The sequence below is a fragment of the Zootoca vivipara genome, chromosome 2 (genome assembly GCF_965207765.1).
Source record: "Zootoca vivipara chromosome 2, rZooViv2.hap1.1, whole genome shotgun sequence".
Taxonomy (NCBI): domain Eukaryota; kingdom Metazoa; phylum Chordata; class Lepidosauria; order Squamata; family Lacertidae; genus Zootoca; species Zootoca vivipara.
The window spans coordinates 33,009,826-33,029,441 of record NC_142584.1 but is presented as its reverse complement, the minus strand read 5'-3'; the positions used below and the strand labels follow the sequence as shown (position 1 = coordinate 33,029,441).

At 45.9% G+C, this 19,616-nt stretch overlaps 1 protein-coding gene across 2 annotated transcripts in view; it reads right to left on the bottom strand.

Moving 5' to 3' along the window:
* Positions 1–1,899: 1,899 nt before the first annotated feature.
* The window catches only part of SPHK1 (sphingosine kinase 1), a 35,696-nt gene continuing 17,979 nt past the window's right edge, over positions 1,900–19,616 (bottom strand). Inside the window, exons 1-5 of one of the 2 annotated variants that reach the window (XM_088661594.1) lie at positions 19,511–19,588; positions 10,604–10,753; positions 8,877–8,971; positions 6,193–6,308; positions 1,900–3,154 (exon numbers count right to left, since the gene is read on the bottom strand). In XM_088661594.1, coding sequence (XP_088517720.1) covers positions 2,320–3,154; positions 6,193–6,308; positions 8,877–8,971; positions 10,604–10,715 — 1,158 coding nt within the window. In that variant the 5' untranslated portion in view covers positions 10,716–10,753; positions 19,511–19,588 and the 3' untranslated portion in view covers positions 1,900–2,319. Of the gene's footprint in view, positions 3,155–6,192; positions 6,309–8,876; positions 8,972–10,603; positions 10,754–19,510; positions 19,589–19,616 lie in introns of those variants that run through there. The other variant, XM_035104544.3, reaches the window with a different exon arrangement.

The window sequence follows — 19,616 nt, the reverse complement described above, 5'->3', positions numbered from 1 at the left end:
GCCATTGCCTTTGCTGAAAAATCCAGGCATTCAGACTGGTTTGTTAAAATGTTGAGGTCCATTTGTGGCTCTTGCCCCAAGAACCATACAGTGGCTTCAGTTGTAACAAACTGTTTAAGAGCTTAGTGTATGCACTACAGCATACAGCTTTATCTATAAAACCTTGGTTTAAATTCCATTACGTATGTATAAGGCTTAATGTCTCTTTATTACAGTGGTACCTTGGTTTATGGGACGCAGGTGGCGCTGTGGGTTAAACCACAGAGCCTAGGGCTTGCTGATCAGAAGGTGGGCGGTTCGAATCCCTGCAACGGGGTGAGCTCCCGTTGCTCGGTCCCAGCTCCTGCCAACCTAGCAGTTCGAAAGCACGTCAAAGTGCAAGTAGATAAATAGGGACCGCTACAGCGGGAAGGTAAACGGTGTTTCCGTGTGCTGCTCTGGTTCGCCAGAAGCGGCTTAGTCATGCTGGCCACATGACCCGGAAGCTGTACACCAGCTCCCTCGGCCAATAATGCGAGATGAGCACCGCAACCCCAGAGTCGGTCACGACTGGACCTAATGGTCAGGGGTCCCTTTACCTTTACCTTGGTTTAAGAACTAAGCTGGTTTATGAACAACTTGGATTAAGAACGCTGCAAACCCGGAAGTAGGTGTTTTGGTTTGTGAACTTTGCCTTGGAAGCAGAACATGTTTCGCTTCCTGTTGAGTGTGTTCCATTTGTAAATTGAGTCCCCCACTGCTATGAGAAAGCACACCTTGGCTTAAGAATGGACTTCCAGAACATATTAAGTTCATAAACCAAGGTACCACTGTACAATCAAAGCTAATAGTAGGATAAAAACAATAAATATGGTAATGTACTAATGTAAACACATTCTCCATAAACTCAAATGTGATTTCACAGCATCATAGAGCTCGAAGGGATCTCAAAGGCCATGTGGGCCAACTTCCTGCTACTATTATGAAATCAGGATCACTGCCCATCCGACTACTTCCTCCTCTTATTTCTTTACCTAAGGTATGACTGCTGCATGATGAGATCTGTATTGGTGCTTGCTTTTTAGCAAACATAGTTAACCTGTGGCCCACCAGCTGATGTTGGACTCGTAACTCCCATTGCCCCAGCTAGCACTAGGACCACAAGTCGAAAGCCAACAATAAATCCTTCTGTCTCCTTTTTTGGGTAGGAGTGTGTGTGTGTGTGAGTGAGAGAGAGAGAGAGAGAGAGAGAGAACACCAGCTTTAAAAGCAGTTGTACTATTAATCTTGACTTTCTAAAATAGAGTCCTTGTACATTATCTGAATCTTCCACCATTAGGTTGGTGTGCAAGTATAGTAATGTTGATTCCACCTTCATGTGTGGGTACCTCTGACAAAAATCACCCTTTTCTGTTAGGAACCTTCATGGACCACTTTGATTTTGTCTGCATTTACCTAATGAATAACAATGAAAAGATGGACAGGAATCATTTCAGCCATTTTTGGCAATAAATTTCTTATCTTTTTTACCATCCTAGCATGTGTCTGCAAGATGATATACTGGATACCTTGAGAAAAGCAGAGGTGCCAGTTTAGTCCAAATTAAGGTGCTAGTTTTGCCATAGTATGCTAGCAAAGTGGCAAGCATGTCGGTTTGTTGATGTACTCACTATGGGAGAAAGTTAGCAGCTCTCTCATTAGTCCGGTGCTACCCACCCACCCCTCATTTGCAGGCAAGACTAAAGGATTTGTTAAGATGTGCTTCCCTTTCCAAGAGAACAACCTAAAACTTAGCATCAAGATTACTGCAGCATCATTTTAACCTTAATTTTTCAAGAATAGTGCTTTTTTTCTTTTGGAAAAAAGGGTAAATCTTTATTCCCTCTCTCCTTGAGAATATAATCTGCTGCTACATACAACTTTGGGTGTGTGAGAGTGAGTTTATTTTTAAAAAAATTACAGGAGGATTAAAAGTGGTCCCCAAAGTGCCGTTGGAATGAGGCATTTTTATTCATGTAGCCACTGCATTGGGGCGACAGCAGGTTCTCTGCTTCAGTCGCAGTTGGTGTGCATAAAAGGTTTGATATTGGATGGAGAGGCAAAACACAGCTATGGTTTGGAGACCTGCTTCACCTCCTCCTCTGGGCAGTGCAGAGCAGGAAGACATTGAAGCTGCAGGGAAGAGTGAGAGTCTTATGCTCACCAGAGGACAGGCTCCACCATTACTCGTGTTGTAGTTTCAAAAAAATTGCTCTGCAAGCCAAGTTTCCCCTGAGAATTATCCCTGCCAGAGATAGTGTTGATGATGTGCAGCATCGGGGATCCTCCCACCCCGCCCCTTCAACTCCCTGTGCTACTGATAACGCGGGCAAGCCGCCTGTGCATTTGACCTTGCACAGGTTCGCAGGGCAGCACTTCCCCATCCACAGTCATGGAGCCCTTGCGCACCAGGGGCTCGAGCCGAAAAGCTTTGACAGGCACATAGTGGAGATAGGGGTTGTTGAGAGCCAGATGCGTCCCTTTATCCATGGCCATGAAAAACTTGACTATGGAAAGCCGGGAGACCCCCGCCGTGACGTAGAAGAGGTGGATGGCATCATCGTACAGCTTGGCTTGGGGGGCCAGCAGGAGGTCTGCTCCCAAGTGGGAGTGTTGGATGCAAATGATGGAGACAAACTCCTCCTCTGGGGCTACAGTCCAGTGCTCAGGAATGGGCTGCTCAAAGGGTACCAGCAAGGAGTCCTCAAGCACACAGTTATTGCTGCTGGTGCACGAAGAGACCGACGGGAAGAAGCTGTACAGGGACTTCTTGCTGCTGAAGGAGGACTGTTCAGAGCGCAGCGCCGACGGGGAGCTGTGTCCCACCTCAGAGGGTGAAGAGCCAGGGCTGGGGCTCAGGTCGTCGCAGGGCAGGTAAGAGAGGCGGCCCTTGTACACCTGGAGCGTCGTCAGGAGTTGGAACGTGCCCACAGTGAAGCGGGCGCCTCCCAGCTTGCGGTACCTCTCGCTGGCAATGTCCACGTCGGAGATGAAGCCCCAGCCGAAGCTCAGGAAGGAGAAGAGTCGCTTGCCTGAAGCAGTGTGGAGGGACATGAGGTCCATGGGGGCGTGCAGGCCTTTGCAGAGGAAGTAAGTGCAGTTCATGAGCAGCTCCTCCTTGTTGAAGTGGCCCTTGCTGCAGCAGGAGAAAGAAAGGGAGCGCATGAAAACAGTGGCAGGGCCAGCCCAAGGGTAGTGCGGAAATGGGTTGGAACTCGAATATGGTCAAATAAGTGGTTGCACAAAAGGTCTCCCAATTTACCCTCCTCTTCCACAGAGTGGGGGCTGGGACAAAGCAGTTTTCAGACTCCTGCTTTGGTGTCCTTGCGTGTTACCAGTACAATCATACACGTATGCCCAATGCCGCTACCGCTGCCTCCCATGCTGGAATGGCCGGAGAAGGTGACCTCTGGTGTGGGAGTCAACCATACAGTGGCAGTTTCACTTCAGCTAGGTCATCATGCAGGAAACACAGTATCGGGGTTCTGTTCTCTCAAGGTGTTCATGATAAGCATTCTATGGGGGGCCCGTTGTCCCAACAGCCCCTTGTAGCCGTGTTAAAAAAGGTGGGGCTGGGATGCGGCAGCAGATGGACAAGGGAGCAGCGCCATATTGCAGCTGTCAGATTTCATCAGCTGAGACTAGCTAGAGTGACCAGAGGGCACTAGACTCTTCCCACCAGCATGAATCATCAAAAGTGCTCTCCCCACAAGTATGGATTTGTGGGTGCCCCATTATGGCTTATTAGCTGATGCTCCTTTGGGCAAAGACACACCTAGAGGCAGAAGTGGGAGAAACTAGCTCCACTTGACCTGTTCTTGACCCTGAAGCATTTCCATTCAAGCTGTTCATTATATGGACTTCGTAACATTAAGTACTACTGCCTGGGTTTGCTGGTTTCCCCTCTTAGCCCCTGCCAGCAGGCTTGCAGTATAAAAGGACAATTTCATGAATGCAGCTCTGGGAACCACATTGGTGGAAGATCAGGGTAAAAAAAGAATGCCCCAAAGAAGAGTTCCTACAGTGCTAGGTTTTATAGCTGAACATTTATATCCATTATCAAGTGCTTAAACATCTTCCAGGCTTCTGATTCAAGCCATCTACTGAAATCCAATAGGGAGGGAGAGGTCAGTGTTGCCATTTTTGTGGCAGAGGAAAACTAGTTTTCCATACAGAGGGTATCAGAGGTTTGATCTGTTTAGCTCCGTATTTTCTGCATTGACAATAGATGGTCTGCAAGGTTTCAAGGTAGGAGCCTTCGCCAGTCTTGCCTGGAGAGGTCAGGAATTGAACATAGGGTATTTTCTATGAGAATCACATGCTTTACAGATGAGCTATACACCCTGTAATTCCCCCTGCTGCCATTTAGTGTTGTTACTGTTCAAAATCCATCATCCCCAAAGGGGCTGTAGATGCCTCTGCAGTAAGATAAATACAGTAGTGTGGCTTTGCTCACCCTTCATAACTTTTAAGAGGAGCGAGCAAGATGGTGGGCCTCAAGTGTTTCTTGCAACATCTTGAAGGCACCAGCTTGGTTACCCCAGTGTCAGTGTCTGAGCAAGGTCTAACCATGACTCGCTTTGCTCTCTTGGACTGGGCGCAGATATGCTCTCAAAGCCCTATTTCCCTGAGAATTACACAGCAGCATTAGTTGGGGTGCAGGAGCCAGGTGGCTGAGCCAGCAGGACAGGGAGAGAAACGTAGCCCATTAGCGACACCCTTGACTCACCTCATTGACCCTCCCCCTCCCTCCATATGAAGCCTACTAAGAAATTAGGATTAGTCACAGAGCAGATGGGAAAGGTGGCCAGCTGTGGAAGGGGCAGAGGCCAGGGCTGGGGGATGTTGGTTGTGATTGCAGGGAGTGGATCGAAACCTGAGCTGAGGACCTGTAATTAAGCTTTTGTGAATGCACATTGCCCCCCCCCCTTGACAGCGGTGGTAGGAGATTACAAGACAGCACTGGCTGTCAAGGGAAGTCAAGTGCAGCTGCCTTGCCAGCCCCACTAAGCAGAAAGATGTGCAATAAACAGGGCAGGGGCAGGTACCAATCTTGGTCCAGCTGCCTGGTAGAATCTCAGAATTAGCAGAAGACTAGGCGGGGCGGGGGTTCCCATAGAGTTTCAGTGTTCTGAATGTCTCCTTGCCTTTCTCTCTGGCTTGCAGAATAGAAGCCTACAAAAGGATATCTGCAACTTTGCAGCTTACCATTGCACCACGCAACTTAGCCTTCATGCAGGATCTGTTTTTATTTAACCACTTGGTGCGCATATACAACCCTGAGCACTCAGTATGGAATGTGGACTGGCTTTTTGGATGAGAGTGGGAGATGCCCTTTGCTCGCTCTCACCCTATGTAGCCTTTGAAATCATGCTGCCCCTATGACCCACCTTTCATGTTTTCCTCCAACGTGGGAACTGAATTGGGGCTCCTGAGCTTTTTTAAACATAAATTTTAGATTGACAAAAGAAAGATAATTCAGCATTAAGAGAGAAAGTGGAGGGGTTCCTCTGGAAACTGCCAACATTGCTTGGAGCTCAACATAACTGTGCTGGCAGCTAGAAATCTGTCGTGTACTGGTGCCAACACACACACACACACACACACACACACACACACACACACAAAATTTCATACTTTAGCCAACTGTAAAGCCAGGTGTGCACAAATAGGATTGTTGGTAGTGGCACCTACACACCCCCAGTTCAGCATGTGCCATAAGCCAGATGAGCGTAAAGTAGTTTTACGCACCCTCACTTACCCCAAGACCTGAGGTTCCTAGGATGGAGCAGCCCCAGGACCCAAACTTCACACATGCAATTATGGATACATGGCCAGCCCAATACGTTCTGTTGCCTGAAGCTGGATGGTGCAGACTCCTGAACTCCACAATTTGTTGGCGCCAAAGCCAGTGAAACTGGCAGCTGAATCTGACCCCAGCATTGGAGAGGAAATGGAATCTTCCACCTGAGAACACCAGGCTAGTTGAGCAGGTGTAGGGCAAGCCATGTGACACACTCAACCTCAACCCTGTCCTCCTCCAGCACCTTGCCACTGCTTCTCCTTGACCCACAGCATTCACTTGAGACAACCACCTCCCCCTGCCTGATGGTAAGGCTGGCCCTGGAAACACATGCAGAGATGGCACGAATGCAACCGCCGGTGATGCCTTACCTCGTATAGTGATTGAGAGAAGCAGCCAGGGCATTCCCAGAACCCCCTGGGAGGATGCAAAGAGGCTTCTGGATAGCAGATTCCCAGTCGGGGCGTTCCATCAGTCCATTTATCACCTACAAAAAGTACACGTGGTAGCAAAAAGGCTTACTTGAAGGGAAAGGACAAGTGAATGAGTTTTTTCCACCTCTGACTTGGCTTGGTCAGCACAGAAGTGGCCAGTCCATTTAAAACTCCAATCTTAGGAGTGGTGGGGTCAGGGCCTTAGGTTATGTACACAGAGGTGCTGCAATTCAAACTCTGAAAATCTGCACGCAAAACTTGCTGGTTTAAACACACCTTTCTAAGAGTACATCCCACTGAATTCAATGGGACTCGATTCTGCTTGGACATGCACAGGATTGTGTTATTAGAGGAGTGTGTGTTCCAGGCACATCTCACAGTTACTGTCTTTGAAATGAGAGGACATTAATAAAGAATATGCTACAGGTGAGAGTTCAATCAAGCTATCCCCAAACTCTTGTCAGGTATGACCAAGCCTTCCAATGACAAAATGCTCTAACTTCTACCAGTTGAAATAGTCAAACTTTCAATTCACTGTAGGGTCATTCAAAACTAAATTTAAATCTAAAAATTTAGCTTTTTATCTCATCCCATTTTTGAGTTATGAGGGCCTGAAATTATATATAGAGACTACAAATTTGGCCTTGTCAGACTACACAAAAAACTTAAAAGCTGAGCCCAGCATTGAGATACGTCAAAATCAAGAACACCAATCTCTTCAGAACTTCATGGGCTTTAATATGATATGTCACAAGATGGACTTGCTTTAAATTTTAAATTAAAGTTAAAAAAAATTAAAAAGTGATTAATAATATTTCATATCTTTAAGATCTACCTGCAATATTTCATCATGGGATCACACTGGGGGGAAATATTTTGTACATACATGTCTGCCTTATTGGCTTCTATTTAGGATAAATGGGTCTTCTTGGAGTAAAATATAACAGAAGAAACAAGACTTCAAACTATATCAGTTACTTCAGGCATTTCTTTAGAAAGTTATGTAATTAAAAGGTGTCTGAAAAGCTAGCCAGGCTTTTATTTTAAAAATGTGTTCTAAAACAGAGTGATAGCTTGTTGTGTTATAGAACGCACACTTTGAAAGAATTAGTACAGTCATACCTCGGTTTAAGTACGCCTCGGTTTGAGTACTTTCAGTTTAATACTCTGCGGACCCATCTGGAATGGATTAATCCACTTTCCATTGCTTTCAATGGAAAAGTTCGCTTCAGGTTAAGTACTCTTCAGTTTAAATACTCTGCGGACCGTCTGGAACGGATCAATCCACTTTCCATTACTTTCAATGGGAAAATTCGCTTCAGGTTAAGTACAGACTTCCGGAACCAATTGTGTACTTAAACTGAGGTACCACTGTACTTCATTTCATGAACATTGCAACAAAATACATATGTAACAAAATTTGACATATCTCAACTTAGTTTTGATCATTCAACAAGTGTAACTACAAAATATTAAGAAAATTGGGTGTTATAAAGTAAAGAAGTTGGATCTCTTGATATGTAGTCAAATGCTGGGATTGAACCAGCCACTGGAAACAGTATACACTCCACATTCACAAAACAAGAACACAGAAGCATCTTGGAGTTCTTCATCAGAACCTGCATTTAAGCTGCACTTCTATTGAACATTGCAACTTCCGGATCGCTTCGCCATTAGCAGATTGCTTATTGTTCTCAAATATCTTTCCATAGCCATGAAGACTGGGGAGACCCTTTAAGAAAAGGGGGGGGAGTGGGTATTTTATCAGTTTCTGAAGCAGAAACTACTAGATTTTGCCATGTGCAGCACAACCTGCAACCATACAGAATTTTCCCACAACTGTTTTTAAGGAAAGGGTTGCAAGTTTACTATGGTTTTATCATTTGATTGCTGCCATGCAGCATGAATCCAAATCAAACTGGTCCAGTACCAAAGGTGCAAACTTTGGTGGGGGAGGGGAGACACGCAAATATTTAATGTGAATTGAAGTCAATGTTAGGCATCCCCAAACTGCGGCCCTCCAGATGCTTTGGCCTACAACTCCCATGATCCCTAGCTAACAGGACCAGTGGTCGGGAAAGATGGGAATTGTAGTCAAAAACATCTGGAGGGCCAAAGTTTGGGGGTGCCTGATGTTAGGCATTAGTTTCCACATTTTAAAAGCTACCCATATGAAATTTGCAAAAATAAATCCGAGGCCTTCCCTCATTTATCTTTACAACCTCCTTCCAATTTAAATCCTTTCTGGCCAGTGCTGCCATACACTTACCAGAGCCAATATGGAATTGGGTTCCCGTACCAGTTTCCCACTGTGCAGCAGGAGGAGGTCATTTCAACAACTGCAAGACAGTGGGAGAACTGTGACCTGCAGACTTTCACTGTCCAAGACTGGATTTGCAACCCTTGCCAGTTCCCACCCGCTTCCAGTCCCCTTCCCGGGCACTTTGCACTGCAGTGGACCAGAAGGTCCATCGGAATAAGTAGCGAAATCCTTTACAACCATTAAACATGGGCCCACCTTGGGCAGCATCTGGTCCTTGGTGATAGGAGGCGCACTGTGGTGCTATGACGCAACAGGCAAGGGAGCCCATAGTTAGCTGGATCCCACTTGCCCCCCTTACCTCATATAGCAAGCCGTCCCCAGCCATAATGACCAAGGCGCTGTACATGGATAAGTCCGTCTTCCTCACCAGATCCCAAGCGTGGTTGTTCTTCTCTAGCAACAAAGACAACAAACATGTATGACTTGTATGTTATGTCCCAGGGGGATGTAGTTTTGCATTCTCTAAGGGTTCCTATTATTGTTGTTGGGCAGGAAATGCCACCTGTCCACCACTGACTACTGTCCCCTCACACACAGGCTGGCAGTATTATTGTTGTGGAAAGTGGAGCCAACAGCTATCAAGGAGTGTGGCAGTGAGCATTCCCTGTCAGGAAGAGCTGAGAATGCACATTCTTACACACAGAGAACTGTGTTAATCATCCTTCTCTTGCCTTACTCTTGAATAAACATTTACCAAGAAGGGAAATAGAACTAAAAACTCTACTAGGGCCAGGGCCTTTTCAGTATTGGCCCCAACTTGGTGGAACGCTCTTTCACAGGAGACCAGGGCCCTGCGGGATTTGTCATCTTTCCGCAGGGCCTGCAAGACAGAGCTGTTCCGCCTGGCCTTTGGGCTGGACTTAGTCTGACCCCTGTGTTTTCCTCCCTCATGGCTTGGATTTATGGACTACTTAAAATGAGGCTGCATTTAAATTTTAATACTGTATTTTAATCTGTATTTTAATTAATTGCTTTTTATGTTTTATTGTAATTTTATTGGTGTGAGCCGCCCTGAGCCCGGTTTTGACTGGGGAGGGCGGGGTATAAATAAAAATTTATTATTATTATTAAAAAGTAGAATGAACCTCTTGGACTAGTCCACTCAGCCTTCTGGAAATGACATTTCTTCTCTCCCCCCCCCCACACACACAATTGAGATTTTTTTTTGGGGGGGGGGGAGATAGTTGACAGAAGGAGCATACAGTACTTCACACTACAGGTGAGGCAGGACAATCCTATCTCCAAGAGGTGGCAAAATATGTTCTCCCTGGCCATCATTTGATGTCAAATGGAATGCTACCTGTGCCAATCCTATTTGATGGAAATGGCAAGCTGGTTTGAAGCAATGTTTCATCGAATTAGGTTACGAACTGAAGGGGATGGGCATCTCAAAAAATACGTGTTACAAGGAGTTGTTCTCTCCTCCTATCTCTACTCTGAATGGAATGAACAGGATCAGCCAGACATTTACAGCAAAGTTTGCTGCACTTTGAAATCAGTGAAATCACAGCCACGCTCACAAAGCAGAAGTTTGCAGAAAAGAATCAACCTGAGTTGGGCTGGAGGGAGGAGTTATTTGGGTTTCCTTTCCCTACGGAAAATGCAAGATTAGAGTCTTGTCAAGCCTATACCTGCATTTTAAACTCTTCTGTTCACATGTAGGCGGCACTGTAATTAAACTGGGCAGGTCGTGATGCTCCGAGATCAGTCTTCCCCAACCTATTGCTCTCCAGATCCTGACCATCAGCCAGCCTGGCAGGGGATAGTGAGAGTTGGGAGTCCAACCAGATTGGGGAAGGCTGCATTAGAATATTAGCTACCCAGACAGTTGAGCAAAGGAGTGTCCTGCAGTTTGGCAGTGCCAGCAAGATCACGGGGGGGGGGTGTCTCAGAGAAAAGCTGTACATAGAGGTTTGAGCACAACCACTTTTGTGGGGCTCCAGCCATCTTGGGGCATGCATTGGCCTCTGTCATTCCAGAGAGACTGCAGTTTTCATGGTGGCCTTGTTCAGGCACAAGACTTACCGGTTATAAACATGCTGACTCCTATGTTGGCTTCTGTCAGCATCGGCTGCACTTGGGACTTGAATAGCTGCAGTGCCCGGCCTGCACCACTGCGTGGATTCAGCAACACCATCACCTGGCAGGGCCGGGAGAGTAGCCCAAAGGTGGCTTCTGCACAGAGACAACAGAAATGGGGAATCGGGAATTACACCCTTGTGCAAATTAATTGAAACAAAGCATGTTTTCTATCTTACTCATAATTCTGTACTCAAAACAAACACGAAAGATCAGGAACGATGCGCTCACCACAATATATTGGGGTTCTACAAAAGAGTTACTGTATTCCAGAGCTGGAAAAGAGGTATCCTGGCGGTACTGGGATATTGCAGCAGGACCTAGCCCCCTGTCACACACTGAAAGTGGTGAAGAAATTCATGACAAAGCAGCAAACACAGGTACTTGATTGGCCAGGGAATTCCCCGGACGTAAATCCCATTGAGAATTTGTGGGCTACAGTGGTATCTCTGCGAACGCAATCCGTTCCGCGAAGGCGTTCGCTCGGCCGAAGGCACGCTTCTGCATGGAACCCGGATGTAAACACTTCTGGGTCCACGGCGTTCGTAAACGGAGGTTTTCGTAAACCGAGGTAGTACAGTGGTACCTCGGTTTATGAACACAATTGGTTCCGGAAGTCTGTTCATAAACTGAAGCGTTCATAAACTGAAGCGAACTTTCCCATTGAAAGTAATGGAAAGTGGATTAATCCGTTCCAGACGGTCCGCGAAGTAACCGTTCATAAACTGAAACGAACTTTTCCATTGAAAGTAATGGAAAGTGGATTAATCCGTTCCAGACGGGTCCGTGAAGTACTTAAACTGAAGCGTTCATAAACTGAAACATGGGTGTAATTGGTTCCGGATGTCTGTTCATAAACTGAAGCGTTCATAAACTGAAGCGAACTTTCCCATTAAAAGTAATGGAAAGTGAATTAATCCGTTCCAGATGGGTCCGCGGCGTTCATAAACCGAAAATTCATAAACCGAGGTGTTCATAAACCGAGGTTCCACTGTAATAAACAGAGGTTCCACTATATATGCAAAATTCGCCTCCATGCTGTAGGCTGTACGACTATGGAGCAGCTCATTCTGGTGCTGATTCAAGTGTGGTACAGGAATCTGAAAATCAACAGTGACTGTTTGAAACTAGTAGACTCCATGCCAAACCGTGTTCAAATGCTGCTTAAAAATAGTGGCGGTCATATTGGTTACTAATGTATGTATATGTGAGTTTTATACAATAAAAAAATTGAAACTACATTGTTTCAATTAATTTGCACAAGGGTGTAGCATCATGGGCTAAGGCTTCTACCTCTATTTTTCTTATTCTGGACTTACACGCTTTTTAAAAAGCCACATATTTTTATTTGCTTAACCACTCAAGCCAAGTTCCAGAGTTTAAACAATGAATGAATGAAATTGAATGGAGAAGCAGATGCAACCATCAGGAATAGAGGCAAAACTCTTCTCCCTGTTGCACACTCCCAACCTTCCCATGTGCAAAGATGTTGCAAGGATAGCAAGGCTCAGCTTTGGTTTCCTTTGAGGGTGAAAATACTACAGACCTACTTTCCTGGCATAATTGGGAATTGTGGTCTGCACCAAAATGGCGCTCACAACCCTTTCGCAGAAGAAGTCCACTACTGGGTTCCCTGTCAACTTTATTTCAGCGACTGAGAGACAGCAACCTATGGATGGTTTGCAAAGGAAGATCGACCAATAGATTCTGCCCACCCCCTGCCCTGCCATACACCAGGCCTCTTCCTTTGAGGGTGGAAGTGGGAATCAATTTCTCAAAAGTTTTGGTGGTGTGCTCAGTTAACTCCCATTAAGGAGAGGCTGCAAGAACAAAAAACCTAAGACGAGCCTGCTGGATCAGGCCAATGGCCCGTCTAGTCCAGCATCCTATTCTCACAATGGCCAACCAGATGCATTTGGGAAGCCTGCAAGCTGTACATTAGTGCAACAGCGCTTTGCATCCAGCAACCAATTTTCCTATGAGAGGAACAGTAACTAAGCAGCATGCAACACCGGCAAATCCTAGCAAATAGATGAAAACTGAAAGATGCAGGTATGCATGTCTACACAACATACATTTTAAGCACCCCCTAAACTTGGATCCTGGGAACGGTTCTCTGCACCCTTACCAAACTACAATTCCTGGGATTCTTTGTTCTGGAAGGGGAAATGTGCTTTAAATTTATGGTGTGCATGCAGCCTGTTATTAGGCAGAGTTCTGAGAGAGGGGTGAAGAAACTCTTTGGTCCCTTTTCCTTCCGACCAATGCCTATTGCCTAGAGCAGTCAGGTAGGTGCTGTTGCCAACCAAGGGAGGGAAGACTATTACAGATGTCAAATAAATTATCTTTTAATTATTATTTGCACTGGTCTAACAAAGGGACGTGGGTGGCGCCGTGGGTTAAACCACAGTGCCGCTTGGGCTTGCTGATCAAAAGGTTCAAATCCCCGTGATGGGGTGAGCTCCTGTTGTTCGGTCCCAGCTCCTGCCAACCTAGCAGTTCAAACGCACACAGTGCAAGTAGGTAAATAGGTACCGCTCCGGCGGGAAGGTAAACGGCATTTCCGTGCGCTGCTCTGATTTCGCCAGAAGCGGCTTAGTCATGCTGGCCACATGACCCGGAAAAACTGTCTGCGGAAGCAGACAAACGCCAGCTCCCTCGGCCTTTAAAGCAAGATGAGCGCCGCAACCCCAGAGTCGTTCACGACTGGACTTAATTGTCAGGGATCCCTTTACAATTACCTTTCAAAATTTTCATCTTAAGTATCAGGTCTGTAACCCCTTGCAACTGGTGCAAATCGCCTCCCACTCACCCACCAAAACAGATGGCTAGGGCTAGGCGAGAGTCCCACTGGGTGGTAAATCAATCTCTTGGCTCCCCAGCTTATAAATAGAATTTCTAACTACCTATTCCCAGGTGGGAAACGACTTGTTAGGATTTTGCTTTATTTTTTTAAAAAAGGAATAAAGGCTGTAAGACAATTGTACATATTGGAAAATACTTAAATTGTGTGTTTTTTTTAAAACAATACTGGACCTGAGCCATAAATCTCTCCAGCACTTTTTTGGCTGCTTTTAGTTATTTTGATGGGGTGTTGTTTTTTTGCTGTTTAATTGTTTACATTGTTCTGAGTTGACCTGAAGAATTATTATGCAGAATGATAGGGCAATTAAAAGGGGGGGGGGGGAGAAAAAGGTAATGTGTTTCTCCCTCAGTGTGAGGAAATACCTTCAACCTTCATTACTCCTTGCAGTGAGCCACTTGCCATGCTCTTCAAGTTCACCATTCACCTTATGCCTCCAATGAACCAAGAGCACCCTGCCTTCCCTTCTGTATGCTCTGGCATAAAGAGGATTTCTCACAATGTAGTCCGCCCAGTTATCAACTTTCCAGTCTCACTGTTCTGTATACTGTACTGGCTCAGCAATCAGAGCCAGCAGATAACTCAGCACAAATGATGCAAAAAAAAATTCCTGCACAAACACACCCTATTCTCTCTCCCCCTTCCTGTTGTGTATCGCGGGTCTCACATGATGCATGATCGGAAAGCAGGAAAGGAAGTAGGAAAATTAAAATATTTTTGCTGGGTGTTGGAATGGGCTGTGATGAGAGATGGTATTAGTTACGAAGTTCTCTAAAACATAAATCAAAAGAGGCGGATGGAGCTGGTGGAAGCAACTCCAAATTCAAATGCCTTTGAAGTAGCGCATTTCAATTGTGACATGCCACCCTTGGTGAACAGCATCGGCTCAAGCAAAATGTCTCTCGGGTAGATGAGACCCCAAACAGGATAGGCTGCTGTTTACTCTGCATCCAGGGAGTTCTCGCTGCTGGTTTGGGAAGCAGTGCACACACAACATTGGTCACAATCCATATTTATCCTGTATCTAACCTGTTGTTTCTTAGGAAATGCTATGTTCTGATGTCCTTTTACCCAAGCCAGCTTTGAATTGAGAAAATGAATGACCTAGCTCTGTTTAAAGCTGATGATGTGTACACAGCTTAGGTACTGAACATGTGGGGAAGGAGAGCAGAGGGACTCTCGGAAACCATGTCAAAGGTTTCGTAGGGACAACGCCAATGTAAGGAAATAAGAGCTGTGCTTTAAAATGGGCCATCAGTGCTTCGAGCTCTCATGCTTCATTTCAGGTAACATCTTTGGCACAGCTAATAAAACTACCAACCAAGGCTGAATGCACAGGCTGGTTTAATGGCAGGCAGGTGTGATGTGCTTCAACAAGAACCAGGAGCCAACCTCACTACCTGTTCATCATCTATAGCGCAGTTAATTATATCAGTTCCCAAAAGAAAGGCAGTATCACCACCTTCCCCCATCTGCGGCAGGCACAGAAACTACGCTACTTTCAGAAAGTATCACCAGACCCAATTAACCATGCGTGCCAATTAGTTTCCAACATGTTGGCTGCTAGCTAGATCTTTCTGACTGCTGCCCTGCAAAACGGGGCCATCCCAGGCTCCGCTTCTGTTATTTTAACAGTATGTGATGCTGAGAAACTGAGCTACATGAATGATTCAGAAGTGGAAGACTGATGCTTGTGGTTTCGCATCCTTTCCTTCTTCCTGCCTGCCTACCCCACACCAAAAGCTTAAGAGTCCATCCCATTTATCTTCCTGATACAGATTGTTACAAATGAAGCTACTATCATGTCCCAAGGGGAAGCCAAACTACAGACGGAACTGGCAAAAAATATCAAGTTTACTCATTTTCCTGACTGGGTCTTTATTCAATTTGGGAGGTTTTGCTTCTTAGTTAAAAGGATGTAGTAAAAGCCGTAGTGATAGCCAACAGCTTGGATGGCTTTAAAAGACAACTAGACAAATACATGGAGGATACAGATATCAGTAGCTACCTGATGGCTCTTGTTCTACCTTCACGGTTGGGGCAATAGGCCTCACCAAGATGGAAGAAGACATCATTTCCCATTCCACACAGCACTGTCTCAATGCCACTGCAGTTCATCTTCCACCAAAAATGAACTTATTCGCCTCGCTGTCTACTTAGGCAAAATTACATAACTTTTGTAATTTACGCAATTACATTGTGGTTTCTTTATTCCACCCTGTTCCCTTCAGTGCAAAGGAAACAGGATGGGTTGGATCCAAAGCAGTGCAAAGTCATGGTCCTTCCCTCTCCTCTCCCTTGTCCCCCAAACCTGTTTTTCTCCAGTAGTTGTTTAACAGGGAGGACTGGAAACAATGATTTTTAAAAGCTAGTGCAGAGATTCTGCTGGTGCCATTAGCTCCCATTAAAGTAGCCAGCACATTGCATCTTTGATTTCAGGACCCCCTGCCCTTGGTGCTGAATGCATTTATGGTACTTCAGCAGGCAGGTGGGAAGCAAAGCCAGAACACTGCTTTTGACCCAGTTCTTCCTCAGCTAAATAAGTATAAGCTTTGTATAACAGCCAGCCACAAACCTCTCCATGAAATGGTGTGACTAGCCCCCAGGATTAAGCTTCCACTGCCTATCATCACGTTTTTCAAGCTGCATTTTCAAGAGCGTGAAATCTTGCTAACCCCTCAAGAAGAAAACCATGCACTCCATTTTCCTCAATCCTTTTCTTCCCGTGCAGAACTGGGGAGGGAGAGTTCAGCCCGCCCCCTCCTCAACCACCACATGGATCAGAGGTCACAATGCCGGGACATATTTATCTCCTGGGGGTCCACAGATTACCAAGGTCAAGGAGGCGGCTGTTGATGGCCATGCAGTGCAGGTAATAGGTAGCTGACAAATTGGGGAGTGTTTAGGGTGATAACAAAATGAAAAGTAACTCAGACTGGCAGAAGCTGCTCAGGGAGTGCTTCTGCGGCAAAATGAGAACACTGCCTGAAGCGCGGCAAGAAGGTGGCTGCGCCGTCCGTTAAGGGCCTTCAGGTTTTGCATTTTGCCTAGATGAACAATAATCTTGCAGTGACGAATTTAGAAGCATGCAGGCATTCCTGGGGTCACAGACATGGGCATGGAGAGCCAGGAAACACCTGTATTTGTTGGAATGCCATAGGAACTGTGTTCACACTGCAATTATTTCCCTTGTTCCTGGGTTTGGTGTGATGACTGCATCCATTCCATAAATCCAAAGCATTTTAAAAAAAGCTATTTTAGAGGCCGAGAGAGAAATAAAGCAGAGTCTACTGTTTTCTTAAAAGTGGGGAAGAGAGGGTGGGAGGTACAGTATCAGCTCTTTCCTTGATCCTTTTCAATCTGGCTTCTGGCCCTGATTATGGAAAGGAGATGGATTTAGCTGGCAGAATCAATCTTTGTCTACAGACAGAGAGGGGGAATGCTTACCTCTCGATTCCACCCCCCCACACTCTTAAGTCATATCACACTGTCTGGAACATCTGGTTGAGGTGCAGGGGCGGACCGGCTTTCCTCCTTTCCAACAGTATGATGCCAGAAGGTGGAAGTTGGAGGAGAAATGCACACTTTGGGTAACATGCTGCGGGGTTCTGTAGATCAACCCCATTGTTGTGTTATTTTATATCTCTATGCATTTAACCCACTGGGAGACAGATGGTCCAATGCACCAAGTCCACCAAGGAGTCCCAAAATTCACGCATAGGCAAACTTGGCCCTCCAGATGTTTTGAGACTACAATTCCCATCATCCCTGACCACTGGTCCTGGTTAGCTAGGAATGATGGGAGTTGTAGTCCCAAAACATCTGGAGAGCCGAGTTTGCCTATGCCTGCCATAACTGATGGTGCTGAACACCATTGATAACCAAAAGGACCAACAGACTCACAGGCTCCTCATCCACTAGGGAAACCAATACCAATTCAGTCTCAAATCAGGGTGAATTCGTTGGTGATGTGTTTGGCAAATAGTTACACTGGGCTACCGCAGGTTCTACCACCAACCCCTTTTGCAGTCCAGATTGTTGAAGGCCTCCTGCTTCTTGGGGAGGGGGGGGACGATTCTGCTGGGTGACACTGTGTAGATATGCTTGGTAGCATTGTCTAGCCCACATTTTACCAGCTTCTTTACAAGAATATAATAGGGCACCTTGTCAAAGGCCTTGCTGAAATCAAGATAGGCTACATCCACAGCATTCCCTTCATCTACCAGGCTTGTAATTCTGTCAAAAAAATGAGATCAGATTAGTCTGACATGACTTATTTTTCAGAAACCCATGCTGACTTTTAGTGATCACAGCGTTCCTTTCTAGGTGCTCACAGATCGTTTGCTTAATGATCTGCTCTAGAATCTTTACTGACTGGGCGGTAATTGTTTGGGTCCTCTTTTTTTCCCCTTTTTGAAAATTTATTGTTGTTGTTTAGTCGTTTAGTCGTGTCTGACTCTCCGTGACCCCACGGACCATAGCACCCCAGGCACTCCTGTCTTCCACTGCCTCCCGCAGTTTGGTCAAACTCATGTTCGTAGCTTCGAGAACACTGTCCAACCATCTTGTCCTCTGTCGTCCCCTTCTCCTAGTGCCCTCAATCTTTCCCAACATCAGGGTCTTTTCCAAGGATTCTTCTCTTCTCATGAGGTGGCCAAAGTATTGGAGCCTCAGCTTCACGATCTGTCCTTCCAGGGAGCACTCAGGGCCGATTTCCTTAAGAATGGATAGGTTTGATCTTCTTGCAGTCCATGGGACTCTCAAGAGTCTCCTCCAGCACCATATTTTTGAAAATAGGGACAACATTTGCCCTCCTCCAGTCTGCTGCGACTTCGCCTGTTCTCCAGGAATTCTCAAAAGTACTGCCAGTGGCTCAGAAATCACCTCTGCCAGTTCTTTTAATACTCTTGGATGTAGTTCCTCTGGCCCTAGAGACTTGAATACATCTAAACTAGCCAAGTATTCTTGTACTACCTCCTTACTTGTTCAGGGCTGTGTTTCCCCTGCTGAATCATCTGCTCCATATTCTTCGGGTCAGGCATTGTTTTCTTTTTTGGAGCAGACTGAGGCAAAGAAGGTATTGAGGAGTTCTGCCCTTTCTCTGTCCCCTGTTTGCATTTCACCATCTTCTCCTCACTGTTGTGACCCCACTGTTTCCTTGTTCTTCCTTTTGCTACGGACATACCCATGAAAGCCCTTTTTGTTGCTTTTAACCTCTCTAGCAAGCCTGAGTTCATTCTGTGCTTTAGCTTTTCTGATTTTGTCTCTACATGTGCTGACTATTTGTTTGAATTCCTCTCTGGTGGTTTCCCCCTTTTTCCATTTTTTGTACATATCCCTTTTAAATCTTAACTCAGTTAAAAGTTCTTTAGATAGCCACCCTGGCTTCTTTAGACACCTTCCGTGTTTCCGTCTCATTGGTATTGCCTGAAGTTGTGCTTTTAATATCTCCCTTTTAACAAACTCCCAACCATCATGAACTCCCTTCCACCATCATGAACTCCCTTCTTCTCGCTGAGCCAGTGTTGCTGTTGCTTCACCAATAAACCACAGCTGGGTTAATCCGAACAGGTCTTGTCTCAGTCATACAGTACCAGCCAGGTCAGGGTGTTTCTCCCCAATCAAATCCTGGTTGGCAGACATTTGTTTTCCTGGCCACGGGTCCTGACATTCAGAAACACTACCAAGGGACCTGGCAGGTTGCTGGCATGCCAACCAGGATCTCTCAGACTGGAGGATGAACCGAAAGGGAAGATAGCAGAAAGCTGCCTAATTTCCCTTCCCTTTAACAAGCTCACCAGAGACCCACCATCACTCTCTCCCTGTGCCCTGCCCTGCCCCAAATACTACCAGTGCTGTACAAGCATCAACACAGGTCCAACATACACTTCTATTAACTCAGGCACCAGGAGCCACCAAGCCGAGGAGTGTAAAGCAGATAAAAAGCAGCAACAAAAACCAGAAACTCATTAAGCACTCACACTCACTACCTGACAAACCGAAGCCAATTCCACCTGCGTCTGCTCTCAACCAGTTCTTAAAAAAGAAACTTCCTTTTTCGCAATGAAAGCTGTAATTCTCAGGAAGCCGAATTTT